The following is a 20,596-nucleotide window of genomic DNA, read 5'->3' as shown; positions in this document are numbered from 1 at the left end:
TCGTAAAGCTACATGTCAGACAAATAAATAAGAATTTTGTATTTTGAAGAAAAATACTACACCCTAAAAATAGTTTCTAATGCACCTCTATCTTGTCTTCATTTCGAACTATCAATATTATTATGTTATTTCTGGAAAGCTAACATTAGTTTTCTAGTTATTTCATATCGTTTTCGCTCTGTTTTGATTATGTACTGTTTAACTAATGAATTTTAAGTACAACATGTGTGCAAAGTGTGTGATCAAATGCCAAATCACAAGGACTATAGATTGAGGTGAAATATATACAAATAAAACTGGCTACTTATCTTTAATCAAAAGTGGAATTGGACGAACATATAACAAAATAGCACTAACTGGTGGTTTATATACAACTTACTATCATTTTAGAGTTCTCATTTCTTGTTTTAATTAAAATTAATATTTGCTATCAGTTTTATTTCTGCGTAATTTTTTAAATTGATGTAAAAATAAATAAGAAATTTAACTTCAATTTTGAAGAGAAAATGTGATACGTTGTTCAATGGACCATTACCCCCTTCAAAACGTGTGGGACCAACTATTGTTAAATTTCTCACTGTGCATGTGAGTTCATGATGATCATATGACTCATGATCAATGGTTTCAAACTAAAAAAGCAATGTCCATAAACATTATATTATTTCTTCCTTTAATTTTATTGACTTGCTTCATTAGTCTAAACCAAACCCTCCAGTGGAGCAGTGAGCTTAGTTTCCTGCTAAAATTGTGCAGGCTATGAAGGTTTTCTTTATGAGAAAAGATCTCTAGTATCAATATCTCACGATATGTTGTCGATATTATTCCATTGTATCGATAGAAAATAATATTAATATAGCATAAATAAGTATTAATATGCGATTTGCTACAACAACAGTGCGACTTGAGAAAATTGCTATCGTAATACTGTTATTTGAGATCATTTCTCATTCTCTCTTTCTATTTTTAATTGATCGGGGGCATTATGGCAGACACTCACAGTGAAGGTGAATGGTGGGCGTGCATGCTTCAGAAAAAGAAAATTCTCTGGGAGATTTATGATTATTTGTCACAATTATTACGCTACTTTTATGTAACAAGAAAAAAAGCAAAAAAGTGAGAAGAAATAGCACGAGTACTTTTTAATTGGAGGCTATAGCTCCCACTAATTTTACATCGACTACAGAATTAGAGCAACTAAATTCAGAGAACAGAAGATTGAATCCCTCTGAGTTAAAGACTAAAAGCGAAATAGTTATTAGACGGACCTAAAGAAGCTATGAATTTTCATTTGTAAGACTTGTTTGAAAAATTCTAACTGATATGGATTGTAGCAATCCATTCCATGCTGCTGCCTTTGCATGTTTGACAGTATGAAAAGGATGTGCAGCCTTAGAAAATTATGTAACTAAAAAGCACAAAATGTTGGTCAATGGAGAACGGTCCTTTGGTGCTTGGTGTTGGGCGGAGAATCAGAACCAGAACCATCAGAGCTTACCAGACTTCTCTTGTTACTGAAACAACTAGTATTACTACTACTAATGCAAGAGTCTTGGTTTAGAAGTCGCCGTGGTGGAGGAGAAATGGCAACCGGTGGGATCTCAATGGACTTTAGTTGGGGAGGAGGGTGCTGCCACTGAGGCAACGGTCCAGCCAGGAGAAGGGTTTGAAGCAGAGGTCCGGCTTCAATCACTGCTTGAAGTAGCTTCCCTTTTTCCGGCAACGGCTTCTCAGCTCCCAATTTCAAAGCAGCCTGTGGCAGTGGCGGCGGTGATGACAATGGCACCGGCGGCATCTTAATAGGGTCTGCATTCGGAGATGGAACGATGATCTCGGAGTCAGAAGAGGCAAAGTGTTTGTTTGATCCATTATCCTCATTTTGTTGCTGCTGCTTTTGTAGCTCTTGTTGGAGCATGAGTTTGTCCAAAACTAGGGTTTGGCATTTTGCTTCTGCTTCATCTCTCTCTTGGAGGGCTTTGCTTAGGAGATCTTTGAGACGAGCAATTTCTTCTTCTCTTGTCGAAATCTTCTCTTTTGCTGATAAAATTGTCATCTCAAGCTCCAAAGTTGTGCACGAAAGAGAATGCTTTAGCTCTTCTATCCCCTGCAAAAATAAGAACATTACTTAGCCATGCCTATAAGAAAATAGAATTTGAGAAATTGAAAGCTGAAATAGTTATCAAACGAGCTCGAACGAGATCCGGTACCTCTTCCTGATAGAAGAATTCCCAGCTAAAGGGGCTGCACTGAACCTCCATTACTGGTAGTGTCGGTTGCTTACAAGTATGTAGTTTGGTTTGTAGTTCTTGTGATATATATGATGGACGTTGAACAAAACACTCAAGGCCAAAAGCATTTATAGAAGGTGAATTGCGCGCCGAGTGCATTTTCTGTACCCTACACATGCACACAAGGACTCAACTTTTGTAGGAATGTGAATGTGAATGTGAATTCTGCAGTTCGAGAGACCTTAAGTCTTCGTCAGCAGCACTTTTTGCCCGTAACTAAGCCGCATAGCATGTGCATATGTGAGTAACGTTGGAATTACCAGATTTGCTAATTACATTGTTGAACCCGCACTGTATATTTATTGGTTACATTACTAATCAAATCATTCGATAAAATTGATTGATATTGATATTGATATGATATTTGGTAAAGAACAAGAACATCTGGAATTATAACCAACAGACAAGTCATAAACCATTACCTCTGTGTTGGAGAATTTTCTTAGTCAGATAATATAAGTAAAAGAAAAAAGTCATATTTGAAGAATTAAAGCCAATTTATCGACAACACTTTTCTCATTTATAGTTTAATCTCAGGTGTTCTTTTTGACTCATACAAGGAGAATATTTTGTCTTTGTACGTATTTCATTTAGCCGCAACCCTTGCTCAAATTTAAATGTATTTTTTTTAGTACATCGATATTTTTATAATATGGAGATGAAGAGTTCGGTTGAGTCACATAATGGGTAACCTAGTTTGGTATCGAATTCGTCATCCACTAGATTCGAACCTAAGACATCTCACTTCTGAGCAAATTAATTGCTCTTCTCATACAGCTTCAATATCACATGATGAGGCCGAAGCATATTTTTAGCTCATGCGTCAAAAGGCATGCTAAAGCAGAGTTGTTAACCACGAAGAATTCGTCTGTGGATTAAGTCGCTTTCCAAACTTCTGCTCATATATATCCCACTAGACAACACTTGAGGTTAAAATTTTGAGTCTACTTATATTGGCAGTGGTGACCAGATCAAGAACAGTACAGAATCTTCATGGAATAGGATGTGTGATTTGTGGATAATTGCATGGTTTTGAAATTACTTAAAAAATTAAAATCTTGCAGATGATGAATGAAAAATTATTGTATAATATTATGACACCACAAATATTATATTTTAACAAAGGCACGCAATGTTCAAGTATCATATAATAACTCGTAAGAATGTTACGTACAAATGACAGCTCGATATTACTTATTAATTATTCATTACCTGACTTAACTTAACCTCCACCGTAATATCGTTGTATAAAAAGAAATTAGTGATGAACTCAAAATTGAAAACAACAATGACATGTATGAAGTTATGGTGTGTCCCAGAATTAAAATGAATTATTTTCTCCAACCACATGTCTGCAAAGATCTATGATACATATCTTGTTCATATAGTTCAACTAAAAGATTCAAGGAGCTGAACCAAAAGTAGTCTAAAAAATTAGGCAATCCCAATTCATCAACTCATCGTAATACAAATTGTTGGATTCTCCGGAAAATGGCAAAGGAGATAATGGTAGGGTTCTTGAAAAGATACAATCCTCCTATTTGATCCATTGATTCAGATTTCGTGAGCTCGTCGTATTGGAAGAGTTTTCCAACACTGCCTTGCGCGTGGGTCCTCCTACATCTTGCATTAGATGATGACTGAATCCACTCCGGACCTTAGTGTCCGGAGCTCAGGAATCAGAAAATCTTAGTCACACAAATTGAATCCGATGATTTTCATTAATTTATTTCATTGGCTCACTTTACACAAACCAATAACTCTGATTTCTTTTCCGCATAAATTAAAGGTTCAGATTTTTTTTTTATTCCTAAGTTCAGGACACTAAGTTACGGAGTGGATTTAATTCCATGATTGAAGAGTCCACATCTCCGATTCGTCATTTTTCATGGCTCACTTCTACCTTCACATGCACACACATGCACACACATGCAAAGTATATGGTATGTTCCACCAAAAATTAAACTATGAGAAACGTGGGCTCTCATTTTTGGTGCAATAAGAATGTGACACTCCATAAAAGATTTAAACATATGAATGCACTTCAGAGAAATACAAGACAATTATGAATCCTATTTTAGCAAAACAGAAAAATTGACACGACCAAAAGTGTGGCACATGGAATATTTTCAAATGTTGCGCTTTAGAGAAATATAAGACAATTATTAATTGTTTTTAAATGAAACAAAAAAATCGACACAATTGACATGAAGCGTGGTACGTGAAATATCTCAAATGTTTCTTTATATACACCACATAAAATAACACAATCTAAGAATTTTGCATTTGAAAGATGAATTGAACTAAAGATTGTCGGTCGTGTTGATTGATCATGTAACTTTAATTGATATGTAGGAGCATTCGAGACATTTTCTGTGTTAAACTTTGTTCTTATAGTGTCAATCCATTGATTTTTCCCTTTCAACAAATAGAGTTTGTAATTGTCCTATAACGTACATTTTCCCATCACTTTTTCTTAAATATTATGTTTCAACTAGTACAAATTTGAGTATCTTTCACTTTCTAAGTTGAATTTGTACGTAAAATTGTTAATGACACTTCAAACTTGTACGTAGAATTTGTACGTAGTTCTTCTCTATTCCTTAAGGAGAGAGATCTTCATTTTTTTTTTAAAAAGGATTAGTTGTGGGGCCAACACCATATCAAACTTGTAAGTGGCTCTTTATTACAGTGATGGAGATGAGTGTTGCCCTTGCACTACGACGTAGGTTCACGTTGGCTCTCCAATCTAACAAATCTATTGTTGACAACAAAAAAAACGTCACATCAAATTTTAACGATCCGAACCGTCTATTTTTTAAGTTATACCTCATAGATTATTCTTTCAAAATAAGAGTCAAATATAAATATTTGAGACATCTAATTAATTCAAAGAAATTGATGATCACTATATTCTAAGAAACATTAAAATTTCATCGTAACAATTAAATGAGCAAATGGTTTCGGATTGAATTAAATTTCTGCATAGATGATCTATGAATTGAGATTTACAAAATAGACAGTTATGATCGTTGAAGTTAGATGTGGAATGAGTTTCACAACTAATTCCTTTTTTTTTTTTTTCCAAAAAATAAGAATACCCTTTTTTGAAGGTCCTGTACATTTACATATCGAGAAAAACTACCATAACATGTGAAACTAGCTAAGGTTCAATTAAAATATGCATATTTGTTTAGCTTTTTCTCAACCTGGACTCACAATTCCAACTTTGAAGCATATTTTTTTGTTGACAAAGACAAAAGACAAGCTTTTTCCTCAACATGGTTTATTTACCTAGCTTTCTTCTTTCCCTATTTCGTTCGTGCAAGAACGCGGATTGGAGTTGTAAAGGATGATTTGATCATGATGCAAGAAAGAAAGAAAGAAATCACGAATCGACCTCTTTTGTCACTTGCGTCTCCTCTTTTGCATGTGAATACGTGATACACTCATATGCTCATTGGTGCTATGAGCCTTGTCAATGGCGAATAGACTTTCAAAATATAAGAACATATTTGGTACTCTACTTGAATCCAACTTTTTAAATTCAAAAATAATTTTCAAGTTTTAGACCTTAAAAACTTGTTTGGTGGAATTATTTTCAAAAGCTGAACCCAAGACTAACTCAAAAATATAACATATTCTTTAAAAACATAAAAAGTGAGTTTTTAGAGTTTTTAAACTTAAACTTACTCATTTCTTTTTTCTTCCTCCTCCCCTCTCACTTCAGATCCATCTCTCTCTTTTATTCTTTCTCTCTCACCCTTCTCTTTCTTTCTTTTTTTGCTTTTTTCGTCTCACCTCCAATCTGCTATCTTCATTCTCTCGATTCTTTTTCTCACTCCTCTTCCTCTCTATCACCTCCGGAACTCTCACTTTTTTCTCTTTCCTCCAATCATCTCTTACTTTCTTTCCTCCTCTATCCTCTTTCTCTCTCAGCCCCCATCTTTTTGGATCTCTTTGTCTAGTTTAAGTTGTAAGATTTAGAATTTTTAAATCGCACACCAAACAAGTTTTTTTGTCTTAAAGAAAATTGTTGTCAAAATTTTTTTTTAAGAAATGTTTTAAGAAATTATAAAAAAAATTTAAATAAGATACCAAACAAGTCCTAAGGGGCCTCCGAATTTTTTTAATCTAATATATAAAAGAGCATTCAATCTGAGTGTAACCGGAAAAAATTGTGCATAGTTAAACACGAAAACAAAAAAAATTAAGCTGGACCTACAATTACCTCTTTTCCAACCTTTCCATGTTTTTTTGGAAACAAAAAAAAAAAAAAAAAAAAAAACTTCCCACTTTTCTGTTTTTTTTTTTTTTTAAATTTTTTCTACCAATTTAATAATACTTTAGTGGCCCTTCAATTACAATTTAATTGATGATTTTGCAGCAAACAAGGCATGAAGAACCATCTTTAAGTGAAGCTTCAATGTTGTACTTTTTAAAGGTTTAGTTCATTCGGTTTCGTAAAATTGAACTGATTATTGATTATTTAGTAATGCTTATTTTTATAGCTTTATCTGCTTATTATGTAATGATATTTGAAAATTGATATTTAGCGTGATCTTTAAAGTTTGTTTCAGTTTTAGTTATTGCTTATAGCATCAATATATTGTAAAAAAAAAATTGGAAGACTATCTTAAAAAGACTTTCTTTATAAATTTCGCACAGGATCTCAAAATTTCAGAAACAATCCTGAGCCCTATACTCACATTATCATAACTTCATCACATTAATTTATTCAAGATTAGTCAGATCAGAGTATCTAACATGTACAGACAAAAGAGAAGGGGAAAAAAATTCATAAAATCCCTAAGATTAATTGAACAATTGGTAGGAAAAAATCAACAAAAATCGTATTTTCAATGATCACAATACCTTTATAGAGAGAAAGAGAGAGAGTCGAGTTTTTGATACAATAGTAGGTAAAGAGGAATTAAACATAGAACATCAAGTGCAATGGTAATACTCTTTAAAGCAAGTCCATCCTTAAAAAAAATACGCCAACATTCAACCTATTTAATTCATTTAGTGAATAGTGATAGTGTGACATCCCGTCCCGGAAATATCGAAACGCACATTTGAAATTACAATTTTACCCCTAGTTCGTTACTTTACGTGTAGTTTTGTGTTGTGTGGTGTTGTAGGACCACACACACACTCATACACCCCGTCTCACTCTCCCGTGTTTTCCTCTCCCTCTGTCTCTTTTCTGTCATTTCTCTCTCTCTCTCTCTCCCAAGCTCCGTTCTTCCTTCTTCTTTCTTCAAAAACGTACGGACGACACCCAAATCACCCAAACCTTGATGGATCGAAGGAACTAAGGACACCATCGAACTCGTGAAGCTCGTACGAGTGCAACCATACCATTTTCAGGTGAGAAATCCTTCGTTTTCGCGTCGATTCGAGGTAATCCGTTTTGAACACTGTTCATGCGAATTTAATCTAGCTTGTTTTTGGGATTTTGAAGCTCATAGATGTCTTAGTGAGGTCCCAAGGAGCCTCGGAGTACTTCGTTGGAGAAGTTTGGACGTCGGGATCATCGTGGTCAAAGTTGGCCGGAGCTTTCGAGGGGTTTTCCGGCGAAACCACGGCGAGTTAGGGGTCGAGACAGGTATGGATGTGTTCGTCTCGTCAATACCTTCATTTTGATATATAGTACGTCGAAAATGGTTAAGAAATGAAGAAGTTATGACAGTTTGAAATTTACCCAGAAATTCCGGCAAAACACTATTTCCGGCGAAACCAGTCCGGCGACGCGAGGAAGAAGACGCGCGCGTGGGCAGCGCGTGAACAGGGCGCGTGGGGGCGCGTGAGAGCTCTAAATTGAGTTCTGAAAATTGTCACGCGTTCGTGACGTCGTGTAGATCACCGTGGTATATTTATACACCCAAATTGAGTAACGTATGAGAAAGTTATGGACGAATGTTTGGTGTATGCGCGTTAAATAACGTCAATTTGGTTACTTTTTGTATAGGTGAAAATTATACAGAGGAAGGATGTAACCAAGCTAGGGGAGGTTCAAGGACCTATGAGACGTCGATGTGATCAGTGAGTGGGCAGTTATTTTTCAGTATATATATATATACGTATGCTTGACGTATTTCCCAGAAACGTATTTTAAAAGAAATACGAATTAATTATCCTGTCATATATGCATCATATTTGAATATGTGCATTACTATAATTATGCATACTGTTGCATGGTGCTGAGGAGGCCCAGGTAAGCTACGATTGAAATACTATCATCACATGCATTAGTAGTGGCATACATTTATATATGTGTATTGGTGCTGTGGACGCACAGGTAAGTGCCAGGTAAGTGGTATTCATGTTGTTATGCAGTAGTAGTTTGAGAGGATTAGAGAACTCATAATCTGCACCCCCGGTGTTAGTGCTCCCGTCCAGGGCCAGGGCACAGCCTTCACGTGTATGTTCACCAGCACCGCATGCTCGTCTTGGATCCAAGTTAGGTGCAAGCCTGTCGTGGAGACCACATTAGGTGGTTCCGACTTGTAGGTGACCCGCGATTTATCGCACAGCTTCACGTGATCGTAGCACTAGAGCATATATATATATTACACCCAGCCTGTCGTACAGACCACGTTAGGTGGTTCCGACTCGTGTGCAGATTCAGATATTGAGTTGAGAGTGGAGCTCTAGATGCAGCCGTACAGGTCACGTTAGGTGACTCCCGGCTGCCAGATTATATGTTATTGATGTGAATTACGCTTGAGTACTTACATTTGATTATGAGTTTCTGTTGTGGCATATTCTCGAGCATAAATGGCATATTGTGAAGCATGAATGGCATATTATAGAGCATGAATGGCATATTCTTGAGCATGAATGATATACCCTTGAGCATGTTGGCATATCTATACATACGTATATATGTTATTTTCTGGGAACCTATACTTGTTTTACGGCGAGGGGTTAGTATATGCAAAAAAAGAAAAGAAGGTTTTGAATGCGTTCGTTTTGCTGACCCACTCAATTTTGTTTTGCGCCCCTCCAGGTTCAAGAATTACAAAGGTGTGGTGACTACGAGGAAATTCAACGGTGTTCTGACAGAATGGACCAAATAAGGACTCACCTTCGGGTGTTGCATTTTAGAAGTAGTATATTTTTAAAGCTTCCGAACTGTGCAAATGGTTACGTCACTCTCACGTGACGGCCAGCATACCCTCCTTCGGGACGGGGTGTGTCAGTTGGTATCAGAGCCTAGGTTTCAATCTTGGACATCTTGAGAAGTTCTAGTGAATTCTGTCAGAACTACACCGCCTCGTAGCAAACCACGTAGTTAGAGGAACTTAGTCTCCCTGATTTAGCTATTAGGGGAAACTATTATGTTGGTGATTCAGTATATTATCAAAAAGGGACATTTTAAGATGGGTTATGAGTTGAATTTGAATCACCTTATGGAAAAATGATGGACCTAAGGGAGCAAAGCGATGGCTTAGTCATTTGGAAAAGACGTTTTGGATTATGCAAGTCAAAGGAATCTTCCTTTTGACAGAAGGGTTGAGACGACTACCTGGTTTGAGTTATGAACTTGTATCCTGGTGGAAACAGGAGTATAATTCGTTGTCACCAAAGGAAACAGCCGATTGAGAATTGTTTAAGGACTTGTTTAAAGAAAAGAATTATTTCCTTTGGCATCTTACGATGGTAGAAAGCAAGAGTTTGTAAATGTGAGACAAGGAAAGCTGACGATCAATGAGTATTATAGAAAGTTCTCAGACTTGCCTCGTCCCATTCGAATATTGCTGCTATTTTGATTGAAGTGTTATATTGTTTTAGGCTGGGTGGCATAAGGCAGTGGTATTTTGGGTGACCACTATCCATTGTAATTTTTATCAGGAGTATACAAGATGTTGTTGAGCCTTAAGGACTCTGAGAACATGTTCAGCGAGAGTAAAGAAGAATGATAAAAGAATGGGAATCAAAAGAGGACGATAAAGTTAATGATTCGTCATATCAAGAATATAGAAAGATTCGGAACTTCAAAAGAAGTGAAGCTAATTCTAGTTCTTTTGGCAAAGGTTTTAATGCCATTGACTAGAAGCGAAGTGATAGATGTATTGGTAATCCCAGATCTCAGAGACAAGGTGATTTTGGTAAAAGAAATGTACCTTTGGGCTGTAGGTACAATAATGGACACCTTTGAGAATGTAGGCGAGAAAGCAGTGGACGCTTTACAAGTGGATAGATGGGACATAGAACTGCAAATTATGTCCAAAGCCAACAGAATCCCTAGCAGTCTTCTTTGCCACAACTAGCGCCGATCCAACAAGTTCCTGGATCTATTAATTATGGTCAGTTAGGCAGTGGTGTACATGAGCGAAGTATTTACACTAATAGAGGTTGTGGGAGACAACAACAAGCCCAGGGATGTGTTAACCACACATCACTGCAAGATACTCAGAATTATTTGGATTTGATTAGGGGTACGATAATTATTCTTAATGACTTAGCTAGAGTCTATTTGTTAATAATGTAGAAATTTTACGTTATTAATGTTATTGCCTAGAAAGTAGTAATTAAACGCGGTTGAGACGTGTGTATGTATTTCCCAATGAGTGGCAAAATAGTAATATTACACCCTCGAGAGTTGTTGCTTACTTATCGAGACAACGATGATTTATCAGTATTGCGGGCTGCAGACCGTAATATTAATAATTTATTCGTGGATTCGTTAAGCAAGTAAACCGGTAGGTTATCCTATGTTAGTATCGTACTTATTTAGAGTGCTCAGTAATAGTAGAGTAGGTATTAATGCCAGCTACTTTTGTTCCATTAGATTGTGGATTTCGATGTTATTCTAGAGCATATTATGTTATATACATGATATGATGAGTTGATTATGAGTTATATATGCAGCCGAGGGCTGAGTTGATTAGAATGAAAGAGTATGAGCTATGTTTATAGCCGAATGTTGAAGTGATTATATGTTATTTTCCATCGGTCTGGATGACTAGAGATTACCTTTGTAAGTATGCAAAGTGGAGTGAGGCAGGCCGTTATTTATGCTGTGAGAGCAAAGAGATTATTATCAAAAGGCTGCCAAGGATATTTATATCATGTGGTGTTAAGTGATGTCACTTCTAGTAGCGTGGAAGAAGTGGGAGTAGTCAAACATTTACCTGACGTTTTCCCTGAGAATTTACCTGGATTGCCGTCAATTAAAGATGTAGAGTTCACTATGGATTTGTCTCCAGGTACAAACCATATATTATAGAATGTTGCCTTTTGAACTAAGAGAATTGGAAATTGGTTGATAAAGGTTCTTATTCAACCTAGTACATTACGTTGGGGGAACCCCAGTTTATTGGTGAGAAAGAAAATGGACGTTAAGGATGTGCTTTGATTATAAGCAGTTGAATCGAGTAACAATTGAAAACCGTTATTCATAACCTCACATTGATGGTTGTTTGATCAGCTTTGAGGTGGTTGTATATTTTCTAAGATTGACTTGAGGTCTGGATATTATTAGTTGAAGATTATCGGTGAGGATGCCCTTATGATAACTTTCAGGACTCGTCAAGGTCATTTCAAGTTTTGGTGATGCCATTCGGAGTGACGAATGCATCTACTACTTTATGAATTTGATGAATGAAGTATTCCAATGATATCTAGACCGATTTGTTGTTGTTGCTATTGAAAAGATTGATAAGACTAGAGCAAAGTATGCTAAACATCTTAAATTGGTATTGCAAAGATCGAGGGAACGTCGATTATATGCTAAGTTTAGCAAATGCTAATGTTGGATGAATCAAGTAGCATTTTTGAGATATATTATATCTGCTTCAGGTATTCAAGTGAATTCATAAAAGGTAGCAGAAATTGAGAATTTAGAACAACCACGAATTGTGATTGGGATTCGGAGTTATCCTAGCTTAACAAGCTATCATGGACGGTTCGTGAAAGATTTTTCAGTCATTGCTTTGTCATTGACGAGATTGTTGAGAAAAGAGGTTATGTATGAGTGGGAAGGAAATTGTGAGCAAAGGATTCAATAACTGAAGCATTTCCTCACTCATGCACGTAATTTAGTATTCCTAGAGAATAGTGGTAATCATAAATTTTTAGTGATGTTTCTTGAATGGTATTGGATGCATGTTGATGCAAATGTTAGGGTGATTACATACGTTTCACGGAAAAAGGAACCACATGAAATGAATTACCCTACTGGTGATTTGGAAGTCATGATTACCATTCTTGCTGTAAAGTTATGAAGACATTATTTGTGGTAAGAATGCAAGATTTTTACGAATCCAAAAAGTCTCCAATATCCATTACTTGGAAGGATTTTTGATATAAGGCAACGAAGGTGGATTGAATTGTTTAATGAACATGATTGTACGACCAGGGTGATCGTAAAATTGTTCTAGCTGATGCACTTGGTGAAAATACGGTGGTAAGAGTTGATGTCTGGCACGCTTGCCAAGATTGTCTTCTTGTGGATTGGAAATCAACTGAAGTAAAGTTGAGAATGGAAGTTTGAGAAGAAGTTGTAATTGTTAATTTTCAAGTTAAGTCTTTTTAGTAAGGTCGTACTCAAGACTCAAATGGTTAACGAAGAAAATTAAGAATCAACCAAGGCAAAGAAAGAAGGGAAAAAGAAAGATTGCTGAGTTCGAGAATAGGATGGTTATGATTGAACTTGAGGTGATAGTTGATCAATGTACCAAGTTAGTACATTTACTCCAGTGTTGAGTAACAACCACAGTACAACAGTACTTATAAGTTTTATGGAGAAGAGATTTGAGTTACGGAACTGCTGAGTTTCTTAAGTATGTTGGTTGCACAGTTTCCAAAGTAACGCCATAAGGACCGTGAAATGTGTCGATTTTTGTTGAATTGTGGAAGAAATACTTCTGGATAGAGAAGATTCGATCACGAAAGAGTTTTGGTAGGCCCTGAAACTATGGATGAGTCTTCTCAAAGTATTCAGGTGATTAAGTTTAACCTGAGAGTAGCCAGGAATGGCGAAAGAGATTAATAGTTGAACATGTCACTAATCGAGTGTTTAACGTAGATGATCTTATAATTTTGAAGTTTTCACTTTAGAAAAGTATGATTCGGCTTGGAAAGGAAAGCAAATTAAGTCCTAAGTACCTCGGACTTTATGTGATCATCGAAGAGTAGGTGAAGTTGCTTGATTTACTTCCAGAGTTTGTAAGAGCATGATGTGTTTCATGATTCAACATTTTTAGAAATTTCATCACGAAAAGAAATAGTGAGATTTGGAAAGGAGACAAAATAAGACTTAAACACATCGGACCGTTTTTGACCACTAAAGGAATCGATGAAGTTGCATACAAGTGGTGATGTCTTCAGAATTTGCTAAGGTGCATAATGTATTATATTTCGATGCGTTGTCACTAGGTGGCAGATTCGTCACATGGATTTCCGGTGCAACTATTGAGAATTAATCCGGATTAGACTGGTTGAGGAACCAAGGACGACATTGGATTGGAAAAAGAATGTATTGAGAATTAAGACAGTGTAATTGGTGAAAGTTTTGTGGAGAAATCAGTCAGTCGAGGAAGTTACATGGGAGACAGAAGATTGGATAAGGGATTTGTATCCTAGATTGTTCTTCGATCACTAGGGGTTATATTTGGTTGTTTTGAATTTCGGGACGAAATTCTATTAAGGAAGGTAGGTTGTGACATCCCGTCCCGGAAATATCGAAACGCACATTTGAAATTACAATTTTACCCCTAGTTCGTTACTTTACGTGTAGTTTTGTGTTGTGTGGTGTTGTAGGACCACACACACACTCATACACCCCGTCTCACTCTCCCGTGTTTTCCTCTCCCTCTGTCTCTTTTCTGTCATTTCTCTCTCTCTCTCTCTCCCAAGCTCCGTTCTTCCTTCTTCTTTCTTCAAAAACGTACGGACGACACCCAAATCACCCAAACCTTGATGGATCGAAGGAACTAAGGACACCATCGAACTCGTGAAGCTCGTACGAGTGCAACCATACCATTTTCAGGTGAGAAATCCTTCGTTTTCGCGTCGATTCGAGGTAATCCGTTTTGAACACTGTTCATGCGAATTTAATCTAGCTTGTTTTTGGGATTTTGAAGCTCATAGATGTCTTAGTGAGGTCCCAAGGAGCCTCGGAGTACTTCGTTGGAGAAGTTTGGACGTCGGGATCATCGTGGTCAAAGTTGGCCGGAGCTTTCGAGGGGTTTTCCGGCGAAACCACGGCGAGTTAGGGGTCGAGACAGGTATGGATGTGTTCGTCTCGTCAATACCTTCATTTTGATATATAGTACGTCGAAAATGGTTAAGAAATGAAGAAGTTATGACAGTTTGAAATTTACCCAGAAATTCCGGCAAAACACTATTTCCGGCGAAACCAGTCCGGCGACGCGAGGAAGAAGACGCGCGCGTGGGCAGCGCGTGAACAGGGCGCGTGGGGGCGCGTGAGAGCTCTAAATTGAGTTCTGAAAATTGTCACGCGTTCGTGACGTCGTGTAGATCACCGTGGTATATTTATACACCCAAATTGAGTAACGTATGAGAAAGTTATGGACGAATGTTTGGTGTATGCGCGTTAAATAACGTCAATTTGGTTACTTTTTGTATAGGTGAAAATTATACAGAGGAAGGATGTAACCAAGCTAGGGGAGGTTCAAGGACCTATGAGACGTCGATGTGATCAGTGAGTGGGCAGTTATTTTTCAGTATATATATATATACGTATGCTTGACGTATTTCCCAGAAACGTATTTTAAAAGAAATACGAATTAATTATCCTGTCATATATGCATCATATTTGAATATGTGCATTACTATAATTATGCATACTGTTGCATGGTGCTGAGGAGGCCCAGGTAAGCTACGATTGAAATACTATCATCACATGCATTAGTAGTGGCATACATTTATATATGTGTATTGGTGCTGTGGACGCACAGGTAAGTGCCAGGTAAGTGGTATTCATGTTGTTATGCAGTAGTAGTTTGAGAGGATTAGAGAACTCATAATCTGCACCCCCGGTGTTAGTGCTCCCGTCCAGGGCCAGGGCACAGCCTTCACGTGTATGTTCACCAGCACCGCATGCTCGTCTTGGATCCAAGTTAGGTGCAAGCCTGTCGTGGAGACCACATTAGGTGGTTCCGACTTGTAGGTGACCCGCGATTTATCGCACAGCTTCACGTGATCGTAGCACTAGAGCATATATATATATTACACCCAGCCTGTCGTACAGACCACGTTAGGTGGTTCCGACTCGTGTGCAGATTCAGATATTGAGTTGAGAGTGGAGCTCTAGATGCAGCCGTACAGGTCACGTTAGGTGACTCCCGGCTGCCAGATTATATGTTATTGATGTGAATTACGCTTGAGTACTTACATTTGATTATGAGTTTCTGTTGTGGCATATTCTCGAGCATAAATGGCATATTGTGAAGCATGAATGGCATATTATAGAGCATGAATGGCATATTCTTGAGCATGAATGATATACCCTTGAGCATGTTGGCATATCTATACATACGTATATATGTTATTTTCTGGGAACCTATACTTGTTTTACGGCGAGGGGTTAGTATATGCAAAAAAAGAAAAGAAGGTTTTGAATGCGTTCGTTTTGCTGACCCACTCAATTTTGTTTTGCGCCCCTCCAGGTTCAAGAATTACAAAGGTGTGGTGACTACGAGGAAATTCAACGGTGTTCTGACAGAATGGACCAAATAAGGACTCACCTTCGGGTGTTGCATTTTAGAAGTAGTATATTTTTAAAGCTTCCGAACTGTGCAAATGGTTACGTCACTCTCACGTGACGGCCAGCATACCCTCCTTCGGGACGGGGTGTGTCAGATAGACCTCAATGAACAGTAATAAGTCAAATGCATATTCATCCCTAAAAAAGTAGCCTATTCAATTATATTAAAATATTATTATTTTTTATAATAAAATAATAATTTTATTTTTAATTTCTAACGAGCAAGCAAGTAAACATCGAGCAACTATTTTGCTTTCTCATCTGCTTTCCATGGCTGCAATTGTTTCGCTCTCTTTCTCTTTAGATCCACATCAATACCACCACCACCACTGCCATCTCTTCTCCTCCACCCACCACTTCAAACCCCACCAAAACCTTCCCCTCACTCCCTCTACCTCCTCAACTATTCTCCCTGCTTTCCCCAAATCAGACCGTTTCGCCTTCAAATCCTTCTCCTCCCCATCTCATTCTCCCACCACCGTTGCCGCCACCACCACAGTTGTTGATTCCACTACTACTGATTCCACCAACACCACCACCACTACTGATTCCGATACTACTACTTCAACAACTTCGTCATTTCTCGAATACCCTCTTAGAACAGGTAAGTTTCTGAGCAGTGAAGAACTCGAGCAGCTCAAACTCCTCAGGGATTTCAGGTACTACCAGGAATTGGAATCTGGGTCAATGTGGGTTCTAATGATGAGGCCAGAGGAGTTGGACATCACCGTCGGGTTGCTCACCGAATCATTCGTGGAGTCGATGCTTTTGCCTCCGATGCCACGTAGGTGTCAGATGGACCGGTCCATGCCTCTATCGATCCTAGGCTGGCCTGGAGACCAGCTTGGGCTGGGTGCCAGCCTATCTGCTGGGTTGGAGTGGATTGGCTGGGTGTTGGGCCAATAATTTGGCTGGACGCCGGCCAAATGTTCCCCGGTGGAACTGCTCTTAACCACTTGAGCTATAAGCGGCTTTTGGGTATTTCAAGTTGAGTTTGTCAAATTTAGCCCATCATCTGCTGATGCTATTAACGGAAACTAGATTAGCATTAAACTTTACAAAGTTAATAGCTATTTCCTGAACCGAGAGTAATTTTACAAAACAACTACTTAATACCAAAAGGCACAACAATGTAGTTACTCTTCTGAGCATCAACCGACTCATTCTCTGCGCATCTTCACATTAACTGGAATTTCCTTGTATGACTGAATCCTCTGCGTTGCTCGGCGCAGTGGCCTGGCAGATGATTTTCGACATTCCTGGCCTTCAGATATGCGGTCAATGTATCCGCCATCCTCCTTTTTCACTGAAGAACAAGTCAAACCACTTTCATGAACCACATCGTCACTTAGAGAAGAGGCATGGACTCTGTCATCGTTGATCTCAAACGATGCTCCAGTTGCTTCCCGTTCTTCAGTTTTAAACTTTGTGGACTGCCTTGCCAAACGTCTATTAGGAAACGATAAATCATTTGTAAATATAGTGAAAATCTAGTGAAACATGTACCTGCTTAAGGAAATCAAAGTCAAATATAGACAAACCTTTTGTTTTCCGCCTTCTCTTTATCATGGACTGCTTCAGTACTAGGATCCTCTTTTTCCGCCATTGAGCATGTCGGAGCACTTTCATGAGCAACATTATGACACAGAGGAGAGACGGGAAACTCTTCGCCATTGGTCTCAAACAACACTTCAGGTGCTTCCTGTTCTTCAGTTTTTAACCTTGCAGATTGCCTCGTAAAACACCTATTAAGTAACCATAAAGCAGCTGTAAGTAATGTGAAAACTACTGAAAACACGTACTTTCCCAAATCAATCAAACCGTGCACAAACAAACCTTTTGTTCTTGGCCTTGGCCTTCCCTTTAGGTTGGAGTTCTTCATTCGTAGGATCCTTTTTTTCCCCCAGTGAACATGTAGTCTCACTTTCATGAACCACATTGTCACATAGAGGAGAGACGGGAATTTTGTAACCATTGGTCTCAAATATTTCTTCATTTGCTTCCTGTTCTTCAGTTTTTAACCTTGCAGACTGCCTTGTAAAACGTCTATAAAAAAATCATACAGCAATTGTAAGTAATATGAAAACCTACTGAAAACATGTACTTGCACAAAGCAAACATACATGAACAAACCTTTTGTTGTTAGCCTTCTCGTTAGCTTGGACTGCTTTAATTGTAGGAGCCTCTTTGTCCACTAATGAAAATGCCGTCTCACTTTCATGAACCACATTATCGCATATAGGAGAGACAGGAATTTTTCCACCATTGGTCGCAAGCATTTCTTCAGTTGCTTCATGTTCTTCAGTTTTAAACCTTGCTGCCTTCTCAAACGCCTATGAGGAAACCAAGGAGCACATATAAATAGAGTAAAAATCCACTGGAAACATGTATTTCATATAGCAATCAAACATACACAAACAAACCTTTTGTTGTCAGCCTTCACTTTAACTTCGACCGCTTCAACAGTATGAGAAGCCACAGCTGCATGCAAATTATATCTCAAGAATTAGCACAGAAACAATAGACCAGAAAAACAATGAGATGTCAACTTGGTATTTACGTGGGTTTTTTGGATGTCGTTCCCTTTTGGTATTACAAGGCCCATCCTCATTATCTGCTTGCAAGGACTCCCCTGCTTCAACACACTTAGTTGAACCTTCTACCTATGGGTAGTGAAAAGAAATATGTAAAGAATACAAGAGTCCAACAAAACAGATCACTCCTTCAAAGTTTAATTAAGAAACCAGAAGTAATGCGCTAACTACCTGATTTTCTGTACTTTGGCACGTTACTCTTTTCACTCTCCCCTACGAGCACCCGGTTTACAGTTCAACAACTAAGTCTATAACATTACAAAGCAGATTAAAGTCTTAAGTAGTTATACTCACCTCAGTCTCCAGTTTTCTCACATTCAGCAAACCATTTTTGCATCCAATTTCATGCTGAAGTGCTTTTAGCTAATAGTAAAAGCAGAATGCTGTTAGTTCATACTTCAACACTTAATATGAAATAGAAAGTGAAATCATACACTATTCTGACTTCACCAGTCGAAACTTAACTTACCCTATCTTTACCTGAATTGAGTTCCTGCAAAATTGGAGTAGAAAGTCGATTTTATATTGGTTGATGAAATTACCAGGTATCGGCAAGATTAGAATAATCTACAGCTAAAATATGTAAAGAAATACCCCTACGATCTGGCTATTTGCTTGGGCAAGTTGCAAATTTTGTTGTTGTACTTTCTGCAGATTGATTCTCAACTTCTGTATCTCCACTCTGCTCAATTCTATGATTTTGCTACCAAATGGCATTAAGAAAACCGAAAAAGCAAGACATGCCAAACCAGATTAGGAACATCAATGAGAGAAATACACAATGAGTAAAATAGATAGCCAAAAGGATACTTTCTGTCAGTAAGAAGTTTCGTCAGTGTCCTATTTTCCTGTAAACACATTCAACAAACCCAAAATTAGTTAAACCAACTACATCATCAACATACTTAGACATATGAGATTAAGAGAGATACAACCGAGACTGTACCTTCTGATGATTGTCAATATACTCTTTATTTGTATCTGAATCAAATTGCTGCTTCTCCTGTTGAACCGATGGTTTCGGCCACTGCTGCTGCAAGTTGCTAATATCAGCAAGCCTCTTCCGTGAGCTACTTCCAATCGACAATCCTTTAGAAATTTTCCCTCCCTTTGCCTTGTTGTCTGACATCCACACCAAACATTCTGTCATTTTCAGCAAAACCCAACCCCAAAAAATCCCAATAACTAATTGGCTACCAATTCTACCATCAAAACAAAGAAGATGTACACAAAAATTTCCAAATAACGGAATGCTCCTGCGGGTTGAATCGAATAGCTATACTGGTCAAAATTAAAAATTCCCCTTTTTTCCTACATTTCTCAGCAACCAAACAGAGCTTGAAACTAGTTATGCGTCTCAAATCCAACAAATTTCCACCATATCCTACACAAATGTTACCGGAGAAAACCTCGATAGCTAGCAATAACGAAATTTTCCAAACTTTAACGAACCCTAGCCCTATGAATCCCACACAAACAGCACCAGCATTCGTAATTGCAATTTGTCCTAAATTATGAAACCTCAAACATTAATTCTAAATCAAGAAATGAATTCATACAGAAAAATCAAACACTAGTTCATGAATAAACACAAAAAATAGTAGACTATCGATTTCAAATGACCTAAAGAGAATCAAATTCTGTGAAATTTACCTCCGGCGGCGCCGTTCTCCGTATCGAGAATGATGAGACCTTCCATCGTGATACCCGAGCTGAAACCCTAACTTCTCTCTCTCGATCTCGATATCACTCTCTCTCCTCTCACTTTCTCTCTCTAAAATTTCATTGCTTCTGAGACCGTGAGATTAATGGAGGGAAAAACGCCGTCGTCGATCCGTACGTATTGGATGAATAAGGAGTGAAACGGAAGGGACAGAGGGAAGGGTAGATTCGTAAATATGCGAGGCTCGGGACACCTGCGGCTTTCCAAAGCTAATCCCAGACCCGGAGCTATGGCTGATGGTAGCAATTAAATC

At 37.9% G+C, this 20,596-nt stretch overlaps 2 protein-coding genes across 2 annotated transcripts; both read right to left on the bottom strand.

Annotated features, from left to right (window-relative positions):
- Positions 1 to 1,123: 1,123 nt before the first annotated feature.
- Positions 1,124 to 2,413, bottom strand: LOC137721560 (uncharacterized). The gene is made up of 2 exons (XM_068460657.1): positions 2,205 to 2,413; positions 1,124 to 2,101 (listed from the first exon to the last, which is right to left on the bottom strand). Exons 1-2 carry the CDS (start codon positions 2,400 to 2,402, stop codon positions 1,427 to 1,429), a joined length of 873 nt encoding a protein of 290 aa, XP_068316758.1. The 5' UTR covers positions 2,403 to 2,413; the 3' UTR covers positions 1,124 to 1,426.
- Positions 2,414 to 16,633: 14,220 nt separating this feature from the next.
- LOC137720921 (SHUGOSHIN 2) lies at positions 16,634 to 20,473 on the bottom strand. The gene is made up of 13 exons (XM_068460041.1): positions 20,274 to 20,473; positions 19,567 to 19,742; positions 19,431 to 19,468; positions 19,215 to 19,323; positions 19,090 to 19,113; positions 18,915 to 18,983; positions 18,792 to 18,833; positions 18,587 to 18,689; positions 18,446 to 18,507; positions 18,160 to 18,359; positions 17,863 to 18,072; positions 17,568 to 17,771; positions 16,634 to 17,475 (listed from the first exon to the last, which is right to left on the bottom strand). The coding sequence occupies exons 1-13, from the start codon at positions 20,317 to 20,319 to the stop codon at positions 17,187 to 17,189; spliced, it is 1,572 nt and encodes a 523-aa protein (XP_068316142.1). The 5' UTR covers positions 20,320 to 20,473; the 3' UTR covers positions 16,634 to 17,186.
- Between the last annotated feature and the right edge of the window lie 123 nt (positions 20,474 to 20,596).

Source organism: Pyrus communis, chromosome 16, assembly GCF_963583255.1.
Source record: "Pyrus communis chromosome 16, drPyrComm1.1, whole genome shotgun sequence".
Classification (NCBI taxonomy): domain Eukaryota; kingdom Viridiplantae; phylum Streptophyta; class Magnoliopsida; order Rosales; family Rosaceae; genus Pyrus; species Pyrus communis.
The sequence above is the reverse complement of the archived record's forward strand: the minus strand, read 5'-3'. Positions and strand labels throughout refer to the sequence as shown.

Bases quoted from the DNA above. Each gene is read 5' to 3' on its own strand.
- LOC137721560 (XM_068460657.1), bottom strand. From the start codon at position 2,402: ATGTGTAGGGTACAGAAAATGCACTCGGCGCGCAATTCACCTTCTATA. The intron at 2,102-2,204 runs GTACCGGATCTC...TTATTTTTGCAG, and splicing joins AATTCTTCTATCAGGAAGAG to GGGATAGAAGAGCTAAAGCA.
- LOC137720921 (XM_068460041.1), bottom strand. From the start codon at position 20,319: ATGGAAGGTCTCATCATTCTCGATACGGAGAACGGCGCCGCCGGAG. The intron at 18,690-18,791 runs GTAGTTAGCGCA...CACTACCCATAG, and splicing joins GCCAAAGTACAGAAAATCAG to GTAGAAGGTTCAACTAAGTG. The intron at 17,772-17,862 runs GTTTGTTTGTGC...GTTACTTAATAG, and splicing joins GCCAAGGCCAAGAACAAAAG to GTGTTTTACGAGGCAATCTG.